The following is a 20,396-nucleotide window of genomic DNA, read 5'->3' on the forward strand; positions in this document are numbered from 1 at the left end:
AGACCTCATGTAGACTTCATGCAGACCTCATCATGACCTCATGCAAACTTCCTGTAGACTTCATGTAGATTTCATGTAGACATCATGTAGACCCCATGTAGACTTAATGTAGACCTCATCATGACCTCATGTAAACTTCATGTAGACTTCATGTAGACCTCATGTATACTTCATGTAGACTTCATGTAGACCTCATTTAGACCTCATGTAGACTTAATGTAGACTTCATGTAGACCTCATGTAGAATTCATGTAGACCGCATGTACACTTCATGTAGACTTCTTGTAGACTTCATCATGACCTCATGTAGACTTCATGTAGACCTCATTATGACCTCATGTAGAGCTCATGTAGACCTCATATAGGCCTCATGTAGACCTCATGTAGACTTCATATAGACCTCATGTAGACTTTATGTAGGCCTCATCATGACCTCATGTAGACTTTATGTAGGCCTCATCATGACCTCATGTAAACCTCATGTAGACCTCATGTAAACTTCATGTAGACTTTATGTAGACCTCATTTAGGCCTCATCATGACCTCATGTAGACATCATGTAGACCTCATGTAGACCTGACATAGACCTCATATAGGCCTCATGTAGGCCTCATCATGACCTCATGTAGACTTCATGCAGACCTCATCATGACCTCATGTAGACTTCATGTAGACCTCATGTAGACTTCGTGTAGACCTCATGTAGACTTCATGTAGACCTCATGTAGACCTCATACAGGCCTCATGTAGACCTCATATAGGCCTCATGTGGGACCTCATCATGACCTCATGTACACTTCATGTAGACCTCATGTAGACCTCATGTAGACTTCATGTAGACTTCATGCAGACTTCATGTAGACCTCATGTAGACTTCGTGTAGACCTTATGTAGACCTCATACATGCCTCATGTAGACCTCATAAAGGCCTCATGTAGACCTAATATGGGCCTCATCATGACCTCATGTAGACTTCATGTAGACTTCATGTAGACCTCATGTAGACTTCATGTAGACTTCATGTAGACTTCATGTAGACCTCATATAGACCTCATGTAGGCTTCATCATGACCTCATGTAGACTTCATGTAGACCTCATGTAGACTTCATGTAGACTTCATGTAGACCTCATGTAGACTTCATGTAGACTTCATCTAGACTTCATGTTGACCTCATGTAGACTTCATGTAGACCTCATGTAGACTTCATGTAGACTTCATGTATACCTCATGTAGACTTCATGTAGACTTCATGTAGACCTCATGTAGACTTTATGTAGACTTCATGTAGACTTCATGTAGACCTGATGTAGACTTCATGTAGACCTGATGTAAACTTCATGTATACCTTATATAGACTTCATGTAGACTTCCTGTAGGCCTCATCATGACCTCATGTACACCTCATATAGGCCTCATCATGACCTCATGTAGACTTCATGTAGACCTCATCATGACCTCATGTAGACTTCATGTAGACTTCATGTAGACCTCATGTAAACTTCGTGTAGACCTCATGTAGACTTAATCTAGACCTTGTGTTGACCTCATAGAGGCCTCATGTAGTTCTCATCATGACCTCATGTAGACCTCATGTAGTTCTCATCATGACCTCATGTAGACTTCATGTAGACCTCATCATGACCTCATGTAGACTTCATGTAGACCTCATCATGACCTCATGTAGACTTCATGTAGACTTCATGTAGACTTCATGTAGACCTCATCATGACCTCATGTAGACTTCATGTAGACCTCATCATGACCTCATGTAGACTTCATGTAGACTTCATGTAGACTTCATGTAGACTTCATGTAGACTTCATGTAGACCTCATCATGACCTCATGTAGACTTCATGTAGACCTCATCATGACCTCATGTAGACTTCATGTAGACCTCATCATGACCTCATGTAGACTTCATGTAGACTTCATGTAGACTTCATGTAGACTTCATGTAGACTTCATGTAGACTTCATGTTGACCTCATCATGACTTCATGTAGGCCTTATGTAGACCTCATATAGACATCTTGTAGACCTCATGTAGGCCCCATGTAGGCCTCATGTAGACATCTTGTAGACCTCATGTAGGCCTCATGTAGGCCTCATGTAGACTTTGAGGAGAAAGCTAGCTTACCTTGACGTGCTCACGTGAAAACAGCTGTGAAGGACGTGATCTGAGGAAGAGAACAGAGTCACGTTTACATAAACATTTAATTCTCTACTTTTGGATATTTCAGCCAACGCAGTAACGTCTCCATGGAGACAAGCGTGTGCTGCACCTCCAACCACAAGTTACAGGAGTTTTTGTGTTTTGAACCCAAGAGAAACGACACGACTTCAGCGTTAAAACGTGTAAACAATTAAAAACAAGAATAAAGCTTTTCATTGCGTGTAACGTGAGACGAGCTCATTGTGTCGCACATAAAAGGATCAAAGTGGAACATGTCAAAACGAGGCGTGAAATGGTTTGATTAGTCACCGCGTGTTCTCCAAACCACAAAATAATGAGATTTAAAACACATGAAAGGTTTAATCTGTCGCCTGCAGGTCGAGACGTTTAGGTTCATCACGAGACGTTTGGCATTCGGCTTCAGGACAAACTTTGATCTGTGGAAATGACAAAAGATTTACATTTTCTATTACGCGACAGCCGAGTGTGACAATGACATGAAGTGAACAACAGAAACGGTTTTATACTGTTGCTATGGCAAATATTGACTTTAATGTAATAAAATCAGTGTTGAACATGAAAAGAAGAAGAAATAAAGATATGACAATGTTTTCTTTGTGATTTGCTGGTTCAGTCTGAGACTTATTATTGAACTCATTTAAACACATTTTTATTTGTCAAATTGTAAACTATTGTGTGCATGTATTTGCAAGAATATTGAAAAACAGGAGATGATCAATATTCATGTTGTTTACGTATATTAAGTCATGTGCTCGGGGGCCTCATTTGCATAAACATGATGTAATAATGTAAATAATTGATGAGTCATGCCTTTCACTGTCGAGGAGTTAAAACATCATTATTATATTTTTAGCAAGCTTATTTTATACTGCCAGCGATTTAATATTTAATTAAATATTACATTTTTAGTATTTACAGTAGAAAGACACGATCAGACACAAGATCGAGCGGTAAAGATCGGTATCGGATGTTTTTGCAGGACATGTTTAAGAAGTTTGGGGGCGTCGTCCGGGACCAAGAGAAGGTTGTGGACATTACGCCGGGCCCTGTCGTCACGGTAACGACCTCGGCCAGATCGTACCGGGCGCGGAGTGTGGTGATCACGGCTGGGCCCTGGGCCAACCGGCTGCTGGCCCCGACCGGACTGCAGCTCCCCCTGGAGGTGAGAGGTTGAAGTGATGATGCTAACGAGGAGGTGGGCCGCGCCACGCTAGCTAAACGCAATATATGGACTCTTTATTAGGCCTGAGCTGGCAAGAGGCCTATTAGTTCCGTAAGGCCGTGGCCACGGCTACGAAAGTGCGCACGTATTAGGAAAATTAGTAGTAGAAAAATGGAACATTACCGTTGTAAACGGGCGAAGTGCGCACTAAACGAGCACTTTACATCCCAATGTAAAGCGCTCTAAGTAGCTCACGAATATGTTCCCCATCTCTTGCATGTTCCGTGCATATAAGCATGTAATGCAAAAAATTGAACATTATTACTGTATAGAGGGCCAAAAACACAAAGTGGGCGGAGCCCACTCAAAATTAACGAAAGTACCCGTCAGTGACCAGGGACCCAACACCATGAGGGATGTATAGTTTATGATATTTGAAAAATGGGAAACATTGTTTGCGCATCGGAATATTCTTCTTCTTTCTTCTTTTTTCTTTTTTCTCAGGACCAACCCCCCTATGTTTCACCCAGTGAACATTGACGAAAAGTCACAAAAATTTGCTAAATCGTACCTCTCCGCATTCTGGCTTTTCCTTCTTCTCTGCTTTTTCTAAAATTAAAAAAAATTGGCGCGTCAGCGCCCCCAAATGTACCAAAAATGCATTGAGAGATAGGAAATGACCCAAAAAAATCTGATCGTAGAATCATGAAATTTGGCGCAGAGGTAGATGGTGACAAGAGAAGTAAAAAATATTATCGCGGCAACGCCGTCCGCCCAACCAAATGTCGGCCATATTGGTTCAAAAATGGCTAAACATGACTCCGGAGTTTTTCCAAACGTCGTACTTTTACAAACTCCTCCCCCTTTGCCCTAAAAAGCTGAAATTTGGTGAAAATGGTGCTGAAGAGTGGGACATCAAAAGTTATTCAAATGACTTTGACCCTGTCACGGTCTCTGAGCGACGAAGCCGCAAACTGTAGCAAGAATTTCAGAAATGTCCCAAATTTTAAATCTGCTGCCGTTTGCGCAGATAAAGTCTGAATTGTGTAAAATTTAAATAATTCGTCAAACCCTTTGCCCTAAACCTACTGTAAGTGAAATCAATTAATTTGGCACGACAGCGCCCCCTACAGAGTGACATAAAATTTTATATGGAGGTAAAATGTTTAATTTTTTAAAATGTTACAAAATTGGCAAAAAAATCCATTGCGGCTTCCCAATCAAAAAAGTCAATGAGACTCATGTCATATTTATTAGGTTGTAGCTGTAGCGATGACACAAACCTCCCATGTTATTCCAATGAGAAAATTGCCAAAACTCTGAAATGTGAACATGCTGAAACTTTATACTTTTACGAACTCCTCCAAAGGCGTTAGCCTGATTAACCTAACATTTAGTGAGACTCATCAAAAGATATCAAAATTTTTATTCTAAGATTCATGGACTTTGTGCGTTGGAGCTGCAAACTTTTCCCTTCATATGTAAAGCAAAGGGAAGAAGACGCGACAGCGTCACAGATTCAGCAGTAGGTGGAATAAGTGGGGGCCGATCGGCGAGGCCCATCATCGCCGCTTGCGGCTATATTTATCATTCTGATTTATTCTCGATAACAACAATGTTCAGACATATTTGAACAAAGCATAATAAATGTGCTGCAAAACGAAACATGACACCAGAGTTTTGTTTTCGCATGATCTTCACAAAGCTTCAGGAATGTTCCAGAATGGGTCTTTAAATGTCTTTGTCGAGGTTCAAATGAACCACTAAAGTGCAAAAACGTCACTTTGAACCGTCGCTGCAGAAACAACACTAAAGACAAGACGGTCGTTATTCTGATGTTCTATCTCTAAAACAACGATGGGAAAGTCGTGCGGTTTCTAATGTGATTTCTCGTTTGACGCACGTCACAAAACAAACTGCTGATCGCGGCAGGAGAACGAGCCAAATCCAACCCTGAGCGAACCAAACATGAGCCACAGCTGCACTTTTGTGTCAAACGCTGAATAAAACATGTAGTTTCTGTTTAAACTCAAATAATGCTCTTTTCTATTTTTAAACCGCTCTGAGCCGAGTCAGCAGGGCCGGCCCAAGCCTTCAGGGGGCCCTAAGTGAAAACATTTTTGGGGGCCCCTCACCACGTCATCAGAATCAGTTTTATTGCCATTGTCAGTAAACAATTCACATATAGGAACTTTCTTCAACGCAAACAAAGCGCAACAAAACTCCAGGGCATCCGTTTGCCAGTTAGTTTATTCTCAACACCTCACAAGCTCAAATATTGATGACTTAAATCCCACAATGCAACTTGGTATTCCGCTGACATCACCTCTACTCCCTGTACAAATAACACACGTCCCAGATATGTTTTTGGGCGTATTTGTGGGCGTTAAGGGTCGACAGCCACATTAGCACATTAGTTTAAATTAATGAACAGGGGGGGTCTGGGGGCCCTCCCCCAGAGATTTTCAGACCTTTTTTGGGTCTTCTGCTGCATTTTAATGTGGCCCAGCCGGCTAAAATAAGAGTAAAATGTTGAGGTTGTAATGCTATAAAATGATGATGTGATGAAACTGTGCCAGGAGAAAATGACTAAAGCCAGTTATTAATACATTAGTGTACTTAATTACTCAATACAATATTGGCTATGAAAAATAATTATGATCAAATTGATTCATTTTAACTGAAAATGTAAAAGTAATAGTTATCCTTACTAATTTATCTTTTACAGCTCCCAACTGTTCCTTCTTGCTAAAGTGACAAAACAAGTTATATTAAATTAAATAAATGGCATAAGCGTTGCTTGATTAACAATTAACACTGATAAAACAAACATGTTATTCCCAGAGAATGAACAGAACGAGAAGTGAAGGTCCAAACCTCGCTCTAGTGAAGAGACTGTGTTTCTGCAACTTTGCCACTTTTATATAAAAATATATAGTATTATTCTATAACAGACGTAATTATAATATGTCTGGTTATGTTTCACTATCAATTTATTATAATTTATAACAAATAGTCTAATGATGCTTTTTAAATGAATTGAAATGTTTTATTGCTCTTATTAAAAGTTAATTACAATATAAATGTTTGTTCTGATCTGAACATCACACACTGGACTCCTGCATGAAACAATGCTGCGATGTGATTGGCTGATGGACCTGACGTGCATAAACCTTTACGTTCCTCTTATTGCACGTTAAGAAGTCAAACAGACATCACGAGTCACGAGTGATCTCACACATGGTGATGTGTGAGAGAGGGACGCAAACTCAAACCCGCTCATCTCTGACTGAGGCTGCACAGGCGCCCTGCACAGGGGCCCTGCACAGGGGCCCTGCACAGGGGCCCGGCACAGGGGCCCGGCACAGGGGCCCGGGACAGGGGCCCGGGACAGGGGCCCGGGACAGGGCCGCACAATGTTCACTCCAAAGTCTCACGTCAGAGGTTCTGGACGAGACGGTGCTCGTCCGGACCGGATCTCCGCCTCTTAGTGACCCGGGGCATAGAGGCCCCTCACCGGCCTCACCTGCAGCTGACACTACGGGGCTGGTGTAAATGTTAAGCTTATTATCTTTCATTCAGACACATATTATGCGCGGGGCAGAGCTCTCGTCGCCTCCAGCCTGAGCGAACTAACGTGACAGAATCGTGTTGTTTCAAACAGCAGCATTAACCGTCTCTTTGTAAGAGAAGTTCAATACCTGGAGAGTGTTGTTGAGTTTGCAGTTTCATTACATCGTCAAGAAGTTTCTTCTTTCGTTTTTCGGCTTCGGGGGGATATATTCCTCTGGACATGAGGACCACGCAGGGACCAGGTTGTGTTGTGTTTATGTTTTGCTCTCGTTCTGCTCGCGCACAATGAAGTTGACCAATCAGAGCAGGTTTGGTGTCTTGGTTGCCAGATTGTCATTACAAATAAATGTGGTTTGTGCGTTATATGTTCCCGCTGTGTGCGCTGCCGCGCCAGCAGCGCTACTACACTAGTGGAGCACGCTGCGCTTGCACTTCGCATAAGACGGGTTGCCAGATTGGGGGCCCTATTAACGCCTCGGGGCCCTACGCGGCTGCTTAGTTCGCTTATAGGCGGGGCCGGCCCTGCGAGTCAGCTCTGTTCAGCGGCCCACACACACCGGCCTGGTCCTGAAGCCTCTGGTCCTGAAGCCCCTGATCCTGAAGCCCCTGATCCTGAAGCCCCTGATCCTGAAGCCCCTGATCCTGAAGCCTCTGGTCCTGAAGCCCCTGGTCCTGAAGCCTCTGGTCCTGAAGCCCCTGGTCCTGAAGCCCCTGATCCTGAAGCCTCTGGTCCTGAAGCCTCTGGTCCTGAAGCCTCTGGTCCTGAAGCCTCTGGTCCTGAAGCCCCTGGTCCTGAAGCCCCTGATCCTGAAGCCCCTGGTCCTGAAGCCTCTGGTCCTGAAGCCTCTGGTCCTGAAGCCCCTGGTCCTGAAGCCTCTGGTCCTGAAGCCTCTGGTCCTGAAGCCTCTGGTCCTGAAGCCCCTGGTCCTGAAGCCTCTGGTCCTGAAGCCTCTGGTCCTGAAGCCCCTGGTCCTGAAGCTTCAGGACTTGGGTCTTTGTTCAGGATCTGATCCAGGTTTAGATTTGGGTTTAATTAAATGTGATGAACATTTTAAACACTTTTGTCATTATTTTCTTGGCCAAAAGTCCAAACATTTGGAGATGTTTTCTTTTTGTGATGTAACAAAGTACATTTCTGTGTGCGGCTCATGTGGCTCATATTATGGCTCATGTAATGGCTCATGTTGTGGCTCATGTTGTGGCTCATGTTGTGGCTCATGTTGTGGCTCATGTGGCTCATGTTGTGGCTCATGTTGTGGATCATGTTGTGGCTCATGTGTGGCTCATGTTGTGGCTAGTGTGTGGCTCATGTTGTGGCTCATGTTGTGGCTCATGTTGTGGCTCATGTGGCTCATGTTGTGGCTCATGTGGCTCATGTTGTGGCTCATGTTGTGGCTCATGTGGCTCATGTTGTGGCTCATGTGGCTCATGTGTGGCTCATGTGGCTCATGTTGTGGCTCATGTTGTGGCTCATGTGGCTCATGTTGTGGCTCATGTGGCTCATGTGTGGCTCATGTTGTGGCTCATGTGCAGCTCCTGTGAGGCTCATATTGTGGCTCATGTTGTGGCTCATGTGTGGCTCATATTGTGGCTCATGTTGTGGCTCATGTGGCTCATGTTGTGGCTCATGTTGTGGCTCATGTTGTGGCTCATGTGTGGCTCATGTTGTGGCTCATGTTGTGGCTCATGTGGCTCATGTGGCTCATGTTGTGGCTCATGTGGCTCATGGTGTGGCTCATGTGTGGCTCATGTTGTGGCTCATGTTGTGGCTCATGTTGTGGCTCATTTGGCTCATGTTGTGGCTCATGTGGCTCATGTTGTGGCTCATGTTGTGGCTCATGTGGCTCATGTTGTGGCTCATGTGGCTCATGTGTGGCTCATGTTGTGGCTCATGTGCAGCTCCTGTGAGGCTCATATTGTGGCTCATGTTGTGGCTCATGTGTGGCTCATATTGTGGCTCATGTTGTGGCTCATGTGGCTCATGTTGTGGCTCATGTTGTGGCTCATGTTGTGGCTCATGTGTGGCTCATGTTGTGGCTCATGTTGTGGCTCATGTTGTGGCTCATGTGGCTCATGTGGCTCATGTTGTGGCTCATGTGGCTCATGTTGTGGCTCATGTGGCTCATGTGGCTCATGTGTGGCTCATGTTGTGGCTCATGTGCAGCTCCTGTGAGGCTCATATTGTGGCTCATGTTGTGGCTCATGTGTGGCTCATGTTGTGGCTCATGTTGTGGCTCATGTGGCTCATGTGGCTCATGTTGTGGCTCATGTGCAGCTCCTGTGAGGCTCATATTGTGGCTCATGTTGTGGCTCATGTGTGGCTCATGTTGTGGCTCATGTTGTGGCTCATGTGGCTCATGTGGCTCATGTTGTGGCTCATGTGGCTCATGTTGTGGCTCATGTTGTGGATCATGTTGTGGCTCATGTGTGGCTCATGTTGTGGCTAGTGTGTGGCTCATGTTGTGGCTCATGTTGTGGCTCATGTTGTGGCTCATGTGGCTCATGTTGTGGCTCATGTGGCTCATGTTGTGGCTCATGTTGTGGCTCATGTGGCTCATGTTGTGGCTCATGTGGCTCATGTGTGGCTCATGTTGTGGCTCATGTGCAGCTCCTGTGAGGCTCATATTGTGGCTCATGTTGTGGCTCATGTGTGGCTCATATTGTGGCTCATGTTGTGGCTCATGTGGCTCATGTTGTGGCTCATGTTGTGGCTCATGTTGTGGCTCATGTGTGGCTCATGTTGTGGCTCATGTTGTGGCTCATGTGGCTCATGTTGTGGCTCATGTGGCTCATGGTGTGGCTCATGTTGTGGATCATGTTGTGGCTCATGTGTGGCTCATGTTGTGGCTCATGTGTGGCTCATGTTGTGGCTCATGTTGTGGCTCATGTTGTGGCTCATTTGGCTCATGTTGTGGCTCATGTGGCTCATGTTGTGGCTCATGTTGTGGCTCATGTGGCTCATGTTGTGGCTCATGTGGCTCATGTGTGGCTCATGTTGTGGCTCATGTGCAGCTCCTGTGAGGCTCATATTGTGGCTCATGTTGTGGCTCATGTGTGGCTCATATTGTGGCTCATGTTGTGGCTCATGTGGCTCATGTTGTGGCTCATGTTGTGGCTCATGTTGTGGCTCATGTGTGGCTCATGTTGTGGCTCATGTTGTGGCTCATGTTGTGGCTCATGTGTGGCTCATGTTGTGGCTCATGTGTGGCTCATGTTGTGGCTCATGTGTGGCTCATGTTGTGGCTCATGTGTGGCTCATGTTGTGGCTCATGTTGTGGCTCATGTGTGGCTCATGTTGTGGCTCATGTTGTGGCTCATGTTGTGGCTCATGTGTGGCTCATGTGTGGCTCATGTGTGGCTCATGTGGCTCATGTTGTGGCTCATGTTGTGGCTCATGTTGTAGCTCATGTTGTGGCTCATGTTGTGGCTCATGTTGTGGCTCATGTTGTGGCTCAAGTGTGGCTCATGTGTGGCTCATGTTGTGGCTCATGTGTGGCTCATGTGGATCATGTTGTGGCTCATGTGTGGCTCATTATGTGGCTTATGTTGTGGCTCATGTGTGGCTCATGTTGTGGCTCAAGTGTGGCTCATGTGTGGCTCATGTTGTGGCTCATGTTGTGGCTCATGTTGTGGCTCATGTGGATCATGTTGTGGCTCATGTGTGGCTCATGTTGTGGCTCATGTTGTGGCTCATGTGTGGCTCATGTTGTGGCTCATGTTGTGGCTCATGTTGTGGCTCAAGTGTGGCTCATGTGTGGCTCATGTTGTGGCTCATGTTGTGGCTCATGTGTGGCTCATGTGTGGCTCATGTTGTGGCTCATGTTGTGGCTCATGTTGTGGATCATGTTGTGGCTCATGTGTGGCTCATGTGTGGCTCATGTTGTGGCTCATGTGTGGCTCATGTGTGGCTCATGTTGTGGCTCATGTTGTGGCTCATGTTGTGGCTCATGTGTGGCTCATGTTGTGGCTCATGTTGTGGCTCATGTTGTGGCTCATGTGGCTCATGTGTGGCTCATGTTGTGGCTCAAGTGTGGCTCATGTGTGGCTCATGTTGTGGCTCATGTGGCTCATGTTGTGGCTCATGTGGCTCATGTTGTGGCTCATGTTGTGGCTCATGTTGTGGCTCATGTTGTGGCTCATGTGGCTCATGTTGTGGCTCATGTTGTGGCTCATGTTGTGGCTCATGTGTGGCTCATGTTGTGGCTCATGTTGTGGCTCATGTGGATCATGTTGTGGATCATGTTGTGGCTCATGTGTGGCTCATGTTGTGGCTCATGTTGTGGCTCATGTGTGGCTCATGTGTGGCTCATGTTGTGGCTCATGTTGTGGCTCATGTTGTGGCTCAAGTGTGGCTCATGTGTGGCTCATGTTGTGGCTCATGTTGTGGCTCATGTTGTGGCTCATGTTGTGGCTCATGTTGTGGCTAATGTTGTGGCTCATGTGGCTCATGTGTGGCTCATGTTGTGGCTAGTGTGTGGCTCATGTTGTGGCTCATGTTGTGGCTCATGTTGTGGCTCATGTTGTGGCTCATGTTGTGGCTCATGTTGTGGCTCATGTGGCTCATGTTGTGGCTCATGTTGTGGCTCATGTTGTGGCTCATGTTGTGGCTCAAGTTGTGGCTCATGTTGTGGCTCATGTTGTGGCTCATGTGTGGCTCATGTTGTGGCTCATGTTGTGGCTCATGTTGTGGCTCATGTTGTGGCTCATGTGGATCATGTTGTGGCTCATGTGTGGCTCATGTTGTGGCTCATGTTGTGGCTCATGTGTGGCTCATGTTGTGGCTCATGTTGTGGCTCATGTTGTGGCTCAAGTGTGGCTCATGTTGTGGCTCATGTTGTGGCTCATGTTGTGGCTCATGTGTGGCTCATGTGTGGCTCATGTTGTGGCTCATGTGTGGCTCATGTTGTGGCTCATGTTGTGGCTCATGTTGTGGATCATGTTGTGGCTCATGTGTGGCTCATGTTGTGGCTCATGTTGTGGCTCATGTGTGGCTCATGTTGTGGCTCATGTTGTGGCTCATGTGTGGCTCATGTGTGGCTCATGTTGTGGCTCATGTTGTGGCTCATGTTGTGGCTCATGTGTGGCTCATGTTGTGGCTCATGTTGTGGCTCATGTGTGGCTCATGTGTGGCTCATGTGTGGCTCATGTGTGGCTCATGTGGCTCATGTTGTGGCTCATGTTGTGGCTCATGTTATGGCTCATGTTGTGGCTCATGTGGCTAATGTTGTGGCTCATGTGGCTCATGTGTGGCTCATGTTGTGGCTCAAGTGTGGCTCATGTGTGGCTCATGTTGTGGCTCATGTGGCTCATGTTGTGGCTCATGTTGTGGCTCATGTTGTGGCTCATGTTGTGGCTCATGTTGTGGCTCATGTTATGGCTCATGTTGTGGCTCATGTGGCTAATGTTGTGGCTCATGTGGCTCATGTGTGGCTCATGTTGTGGCTCATCTTGTGGCTCATGTGTGGCTCATGTGTGGCTCATGTTGTGGCTCATGTTGTGGCTTATGTTGTGGCTCATGTGGCTCATGTTGTGGCTCATGTGGCTCAAGTGTGGCTCATGTGTGGCTCATGTTGTGGCTCATGTTGTGGCTCATGTGGCTCATGTTGTGGCTCATGTGTGGCTTATGTTGTGGCTCATGTGGCTCATGTTGTGGCTCATGTTGTGGCTCATGTTGTGGCTCATGTGGCTCATGTTGTGGCTCATGTTGTGGCTCATGTGTGGCTCATGTGTGGCTCATGTGCAGCTTCTGTGAGGCTCATATTGTGGCTCATGTTGTGGCTCATGTTGTGGCTCATGTTGTGGCTCATGTTGTGGCTCATGTGTGGCTCATGTTGTGGCTCATGTTGTGGCTCAAGTGTGGCTCATGTGTGGCTCATGTTGTGGCTCATGTTGTGGCTCATGTTGTGGCTCATGTTGTGGCTCATGTTGTGGCTCATGTTGTGGCTGATGTTGTGGATCATGTGTGGCTCATATTGTGGCTCATGTTGTGGCTCATATTGTGGCTCATATTGTGGCTCATGTGTGGCTCATGTTGTGGCTCAAGTGTGGCTCATGTGTGGCTCATGTTGTGGCTCATGTGTGGCTCATGTTGTGGCTTATGTTGTGGCTCATGTGTGGCTCATGTTGTGGCTCATGTTGTGGCTCATGTTGTAGCTCATGTGGCTCATGTTGTGGCACGTGTGTGGCTCATGTTGTGGCTCATGTTGTGGCTCATGTGTGGCTCATGTGCACCTCCTGTTAGGCTCATATTGTGGCTCATGTTGTGGCTCATATTGTGGCTCATGTTGTGGTTCATGTGTGGCTCATGTTGTGGCTCATGTGGCTCATGTTGTGGCTCATGTTGTGGCTCATGTGGCTCATGTGGCTCATGTTGTGGCTCATGTGGCTCATGTGGCTCATGTTGTGGCTCATGTTGTGGCTCATGTTGTGGCTCATGTGTGGCTCATGTTGTGGCTCATGTGTGGCTCATGTTGTGGCTCATGTGTGGCTCATATTGTGGCTCAAGTTGTGGCTCATGTGTGGCTCATGTTGTGGCTCAAGTGTGGCTCATGTGTGGCTCATGTTGTGGCTCATGTGTGGCTCATGTGGATCATGTTGTGGCTCATGTGTGGCTCATGTTGTGGCTCATGTTGTGGCTCAAGTGTGGCTCATGCGTGGCTCATGTTTGTGGCTCATGTTGTGGCTCATGTTGTGGCTCATTTGGATCATGTTGTGGCTCATGTTGTGGCTCATGTTGTGGCTCATGTGTGGCTCATCTGTGGCTCATGTGGATCATGTTGTGGCTCATGTTGTGGCTCATGTGGATCATGTTGTGGTTCATGTGTGACTCATGTTGTGGCTCATGTTGTGGCTCATGTGTGGCTCATATGTGGCTCATGTTGTGGCTCATGTTGTGGCTCATGTTGTGGCTCATGTGGATCATGTTGTGGCTCATGTGTGGCTCATGTTGTGGCTCATGTTGTGGCCCATGTGTGGCTCATGTTGTGGCTCATGTTGTGGCTCATGTGTGGCTCATGTTGTGGCTCATGTTGTGGCTCATGTGTGGCTCATGTTGTGGCTCATGTTGTGGCTCATGTGTGGCTCATGTGGATCATGTTGTGGCTCATGTTGTGGTTCATGTTGTGGCTCATCTGTGGCTCATGTTGTGGCTCATGTGGCTCATGTTGTGTCTCATGTGTGGCTCATGTGGATCATGTTGTGGCTCATGTTGTGGCTCATGTGTGGCTCATGTTCTGGCTCATGTTGTGGCTTATGTTGTGGCTCATGTGTGGCTCATGTTGTGGCTCATGTTGTGGCTCAAGTGTGGCTCATGTGTGGCTCATGTTGTGGCTCATGTTGTGGCTCATGTGGATCATGTTGTGGCTCATGTGTGGCTCATGTTGTGGCTCATGATGTGGCTCATTTGGATCATGTTGTGGCTCATGTTGTGGCTCATGTTGTGGCTCATGTTGTGGCTCATGTTGTGGCTCATGTGTGGCTCATGTGGATCATGTTGTGGTTCATGTTGTGGCTCATGTGGCTCATGTTGTGGCTCATGTTATGGCTCATGTGTGGCTCATGTGGATCATGTTGTGGCTCATGTTGTGGCTCATGTGTGGCTCATGTTCTGCCTCATGTTGTGGCTTATGTTGTGGCTCATGTGTGGCTCATGTTGTGGCTCATGTTGTGGCTCAAGTGTGGCTCATGTGTGGCTCAGGTTGTGGCTCATGTTGTGGCTCATGTGGATCATGTTGTGGCTCATGTGTGGCTCATGTTGTGGCTCATGTGTGGCTCATGTTGTGGCTTATGTTGTGGCTCATGTGTGGCTCATGTTGTGGCCCATGTTGTGGCTCAAGTGTGGCTCATGTGTGGCTCATGTTGTGGCTCATGTTGTGGCTCATGTGGATCATGTTGTGGTTCATGTTGTGGCTCATGTGTGGCTCATGTTGTGGCTCATGTGGCTCATGTTGTGGCTCATGTTGTGGCTCATGTTGTGGCTCATATTGTGGCTCATATTGTGGCTCATGTGTGGCTCATGTTGTGGCTCAAGTGTGGCTCATGTGTGGCTCATGTTGTGGCTCATGTGTGGCTCATGTTGTGGCTTATGTTGTGGCTCATGTGTGGCTCATGTTGTGGCTCATGTTGTGGCTCATGTTGTAGCTCATGTGGCTCATGTTGTGGCACGTGTGTGGCTCATGTTGTGGCTCATGTTGTGGCTCATGTGTGGCTCATGTGCACCTCCTGTTAGGCTCATATTGTGGCTCATGTTGTGGCTCATATTGTGGCTCATGTTGTGGTTCATGTGTGGCTCATGTTGTGGCTCATGTGGCTCATGTTGTGGCTCATGTTGTGGCTCATGTGGCTCATGTGGCTCATGTTGTGGCTCATGTGGCTCATGTGGCTCATGTTGTGGCTCATGTTGTGGCTCATGTTGTGGCTCATGTGTGGCTCATGTTGTGGCTCATGTGTGGCTCATGTTGTGGCTCATGTGTGGCTCATATTGTGGCTCAAGTTGTGGCTCATGTGTGGCTCATGTTGTGGCTCAAGTGTGGCTCATGTGTGGCTCATGTGTGGCTCATGTTGTGGCTCATGTGTGGCTCATGTGGATCATGTTGTGGCTCATGTGTGGCTCATGTTGTGGCTCATGTTGTGGCTCAAGTGTGGCTCATGCGTGGCTCATGTTTGTGGCTCATGTTGTGGCTCATGTTGTGGCTCATTTGGATCATGTTGTGGCTCATGTTGTGGCTCATGTTGTGGCTCATGTGTGGCTCATCTGTGGCTCATGTGGATCATGTTGTGGCTCATGTTGTGGCTCATGTGGATCATGTTGTGGTTCATGTGTGACTCATGTTGTGGCTCATGTTGTGGCTCATGTTGTGGCTCATGTGGATCATGTTGTGGCTCATGTGTGGCTCATGTTGTGGCTCATGTTGTGGCCCATGTGTGGCTCATGTTGTGGCTCATGTTGTGGCTCATGTGTGGCTCATGTTGTGGCTCATGTTGTGGCTCATGTGTGGCTCATGTTGTGGCTCATGTTGTGGCTCATGTGTGGCTCATGTGGATCATGTTGTGGCTCATGTTGTGGTTCATGTTGTGGCTCATCTGTGGCTCATGTTGTGGCTCATGTGGCTCATGTTGTGTCTCATGTGTGGCTCATGTGGATCATGTTGTGGCTCATGTTGTGGCTCATGTGTGGCTCATGTTCTGGCTCATGTTGTGGCTTATGTTGTGGCTCATGTGTGGCTCATGTTGTGGCTCATGTTGTGGCTCAAGTGTGGCTCAAGTGTGGCTCATGTTGTGGCTCATGTTGTGGCTCATGTGGATCATGTTGTGGCTCATGTGTGGCTCATGTTGTGGCTCATGATGTGGCTCATTTGGATCATGTTGTGGCTCATGTTGTGGCTCATGTTGTGGCTCATGTTGTGGCTCATGTGTGGCTCATGTGGATCATGTTGTGGTTCATGTTGTGGCTCATGTGTGGCTCATGTTGTGGCTCATGTGGCTCATGTTGTGGCTCATGTTATGGCTCATGTGTGGCTCATGTGGATCATGTTGTGGCTCATGTTGTGGCTCATGTGTGGCTCATGTTCTGCCTCATGTTGTGGCTTATGTTGTGGCTCATGTGTGGCTCATGTTGTGGCTCATGTTGTGGCTCAAGTGTGGCTCATGTGTGGCTCAGGTTGTGGCTCATGTTGTGGCTCATGTGGATCATGTTGTGGCTCATGTGTGGCTCATGTTGTGGCTCATGTGTGGCTCATGTTGTGGCTTATGTTGTGGCTCATGTGTGGCTCATGTTGTGGCCCATGTTGTGGCTCAAGTGTGGCCCATGTGTGGCTCATGTTGTGGCTCATGTTGTGGCTCATGTGGATCATGTTGTGGTTCATGTTGTGGCTCATGTGTGGCTCATGTTGTGGCTCATGTGGCTCATGTTGTGGCTCATGTTGTGGCTCATGTTGTGGCTCATGTTGTGGCTCATGTTGTGGCTCTGCAGGTGGTGAAGATAAACGTGTGCTACTGGAAAGAGAAAACGCCCGGAACGTACAACGTGAAGAACCGGTTCCCGTGTTTCCTCCTGACGGAAGGAGAACAGGGCGAGGACCACATCTACGGGCTGCCGTCCAACGAGTACCCGGGACTGGTCAAGGTAAAGGCCCTCCAACGAGTACCCGGAAACGGTCAAGGTAAAGGCCGTCCAACGAGTACCCGGGACTGGTCAAGGTAATGGCCGTCCAACGAGTACCCGGGACTGGTCAAGGTAAAGGCCGTCCAACGAGTACCCGGGACTGGTCAAGGTAAAGGCCGTCCAACGAGTACCCGGGACTGGTCAAGGTAAAGGCCGTCCAACGAGTACCCGGGACTGGTCAAGGTAAAGGCCGTCCAACGAGTACCCGGGACTGGTCAAGGTAAAGGCCGTCCAACGAGTACCCGGGACTGGTCAAGGTAAAGCCCGTCCAACGAGTACCCGGGACTGGTCAAGGTAAAGGCCCTCTAACGAGTACCCGGGACTGGTCAAGGTAAAGGCCCTCCAACGAGTACCCGGGACTGGTCAAGGTAAAGGCCGTCCAACGAGTACCCGGGACTGGTCAAGGTAAAGGCCGTCCAACGAGTACCCGGGACTGGTCAAGGTAAAGGCCCTCCAACGAGTACCCGGGACTGGTCAAGGTAAAGGCCGTCCAACGAGTACCCGGGACTGGTCAAGGTAAAGGCCCTCCAACGAGTACCCGGGACCGGTCAAGGTAAAGGCCGTCCAACGAGTACCCGGGACTGGTCAAGGTAAAGGCCCTCCAACGAGTACCCGGGAACGGTCAAGGTAAAGGCCCTCCAACGAGTACCCGGGACTGGTCAAGGTAAAGGCCCTCCAACGAGTACCCGGGACCGGTCAAGGTAAAGGCCGTCCAACGAGTACCCGGGACTGGTCAAGGTAAAGGCCGTCCAACGAGTACCCGGGACTGGTCAAGGTAAAGGCCCTCCAACAAGTACCCGGGACTGGTCAAGGTTTAATGTTTTTAAAGTCCTTCTGGATCAGAACAGAGTGCTTGATGTCCCTCTTAATCTCTTGATCTTTTGTGAGTGACACTTGTCGACACGTGTCAGCTCTAACGGCCCCGGGGCCTCGTTTACACAGATAATGACCATATTCATCCCTCATTGTTGCTCTGAGGTCGCGGTCGATCAAAGGTGGCGACGCCCTCTAATGGCGGCTTTAGAATTTCACAATTATAAAGCTATTAGCGGCTAACGCGCTAACGGGCCCTCCATTAGGTAGATGTAATCACAGAAGTGCATCGATCGGGGGCCATTCTCCGGCTCCGGCTCCAGACGCTTCCACACAAATATTTACACATAATTATCTGATTCACGATTAATATTGATGAGTTTATCCACTTCATCGATGGAGGTTTTTACATATGAAACATTTAGACGTTTAGAAGTGATTTAAGTCTGATTCGATCTATTCGATCTATTCGATCTATTTTATCTCCACTGGAAGGAAAAAGTCGAGATAAATCTGCGTCAAACGCTTTTGTCCTTAAAACACCTCAAAAACAAGATGTCACAAGGGTATTTATATAGAGACTGGCCCCGGGGCCCGATCCCCCTCGACTGACCCGGGGGCCCGATCCCGCTGGACTGACCTCGGGGCCCGATCCCGCTGGACTGACCCAGGGTCCGGTCCCGCTCTGACCCGTGCTGCTCTTGTCCCGGTCAGATCTGCTTGCACACAGGGAGCCCCACCGACCCGGACCACAGGGACCGCCAGACTGACCGCTCAGACGTGGACATCCTGAGCAGATTCGTGTCCCGCTGTGTCCCAGGACTGGAGCCCGAGCCCGCCATCGTCGAGAGCTGCATGTACACGGTCTGTAGTATAAGTACACGGTCTGTAGTATATGTACACGGTCTGTAGTACATGTACACGGTCTGTAGTATAAGTACACGGTCTGTAGTATAAGTACACGGTCTGTAGTACATGTACACGGTCTGTAGTATAAGTACATGGTCTGTAGTATAAGTACACGGTCTGTAGTATAAGTACATGCTCTGTAGTATAAGTACACGGTCTGTAGTACATGTACACGGTCTGTAGTATAAGTACATGCTCTGTAGTATAAGTACACGGTCTGTAGTATAAGTACATGCTCTGTAGTATATATACACGGTCTGTAGTATAAGTACACGGTCTGTAGTACATGTACACGGTCTGTAGTATAAGTACATGGTCTGTAGTATAAGTACACGGTCTGTAGTATAAGTACATGCTCTGTAGTATAAGTACACAGTTTGTTGTATAAGTACATGCTCTGTAGTATAAGTACACGGTCTGTAGTATATGTACACGGTCTGTAGTATAAGTACACGGTCTGTAGTATAAGTACACGGTCTGCAGTATAAGTACACGGTCTGCAGTATAAGTACACGGTCTGTAGTATAAGTACATGGTCTGTAGTATAAGTACACGGTCTTCTCAGAACTTTAAACTCAGAATTGTCTTTGTTTTTTGACACTAAAGTTCGGCCCAAAACTCGCTCCAAAGAAACGACTTCAAAAACACTTTTAATCAGAGCGAGAACAATGTGTTTTCTCTCATTCTCCTTTTCTCCCTCGTTTCAGACCCTGTCATCACCTTCTCACTCTTGTTTTCTCTCTCCTATTCTCCTTCCCTCCCTCGTTTTCTCTCCTTTCCTTTCTCCTTCCCTCCCTTCTTCCCTCTCTCTCTCCTTCCCTCTCTCCTTCTCTCTCTCCTTCTCTCTCTCCTTCCCTCTCTCCTTCTCTCTCTCCTTCCCTCCCTGGTTTCAGACCCTGTCATCACCTCCTCTCTCTTGTTTTCCAGCTCACTCCGGACTCTCACTTCGTCCTCGACTTTCATCCTCGCCACAGAAACATCGTGATTGGAGCAGGATTCTCAGGTAATTCAGACCAAACGTTACAAGATTTTGTCTTTTTAAACTCCCTGAACTCACAAGTCCTGCTGTTTCTGTACAAACAAGTACTTTACCTGCTTATTATTATCATCATTATCATTATCATTATCATTATCATTATCATTATTATTATCATCATCATCATCATCATCATCATCATCATCATCATCATCATCATCATCATCATCATCACTATCATCATCATCATCATTATTACTATCATCATCATCATCATCATAATTATCATCATCATTACTATCATCATCATCATTATTACTATCATTATTATTATCATTATCATCACTATCGTCATCATCATCATTACTATCATCATCATCATCATCATTATTACTATCATCATCATCATCATTATTACTATCATCATCATCATCATCATCATCATTATTACTATCATCATCATCATCATTACTATCATCATCATCATCATTATTACTATCATTATTATTATCATTATCATCACTATCGTCATCATCATCATTACTATCATCATCATCATTATTACTATCATCATCATCATCATTATTACTATCATCATCATCATC

At 47.1% G+C, this 20,396-nt stretch overlaps 1 protein-coding gene across 1 annotated transcript in view; it reads left to right on the top strand.

Moving 5' to 3' along the window:
- Positions 1 to 20,396, top strand: part of pipox (pipecolic acid oxidase) — a 46,469-nt gene that overhangs the window by 13,947 nt on the left and 12,126 nt on the right. Inside the window, exons 4-7 of the mRNA XM_072456208.1 lie at positions 3,176 to 3,358; positions 16,902 to 17,054; positions 18,621 to 18,770; positions 19,743 to 19,818. Coding sequence (XP_072312309.1) covers positions 3,176 to 3,358; positions 16,902 to 17,054; positions 18,621 to 18,770; positions 19,743 to 19,818 — 562 coding nt within the window. The remainder of the gene's footprint in view (positions 1 to 3,175; positions 3,359 to 16,901; positions 17,055 to 18,620; positions 18,771 to 19,742; positions 19,819 to 20,396) is intronic.

This window comes from Eucyclogobius newberryi, unplaced genomic scaffold (assembly GCF_026437365.1).
Source record: "Eucyclogobius newberryi isolate DKJ021-1_F unplaced genomic scaffold, fEucNew1.0.hap1 SCAF_10, whole genome shotgun sequence".
Lineage (NCBI taxonomy): Eukaryota > Metazoa > Chordata > Actinopteri > Gobiiformes > Gobiidae > Eucyclogobius > Eucyclogobius newberryi.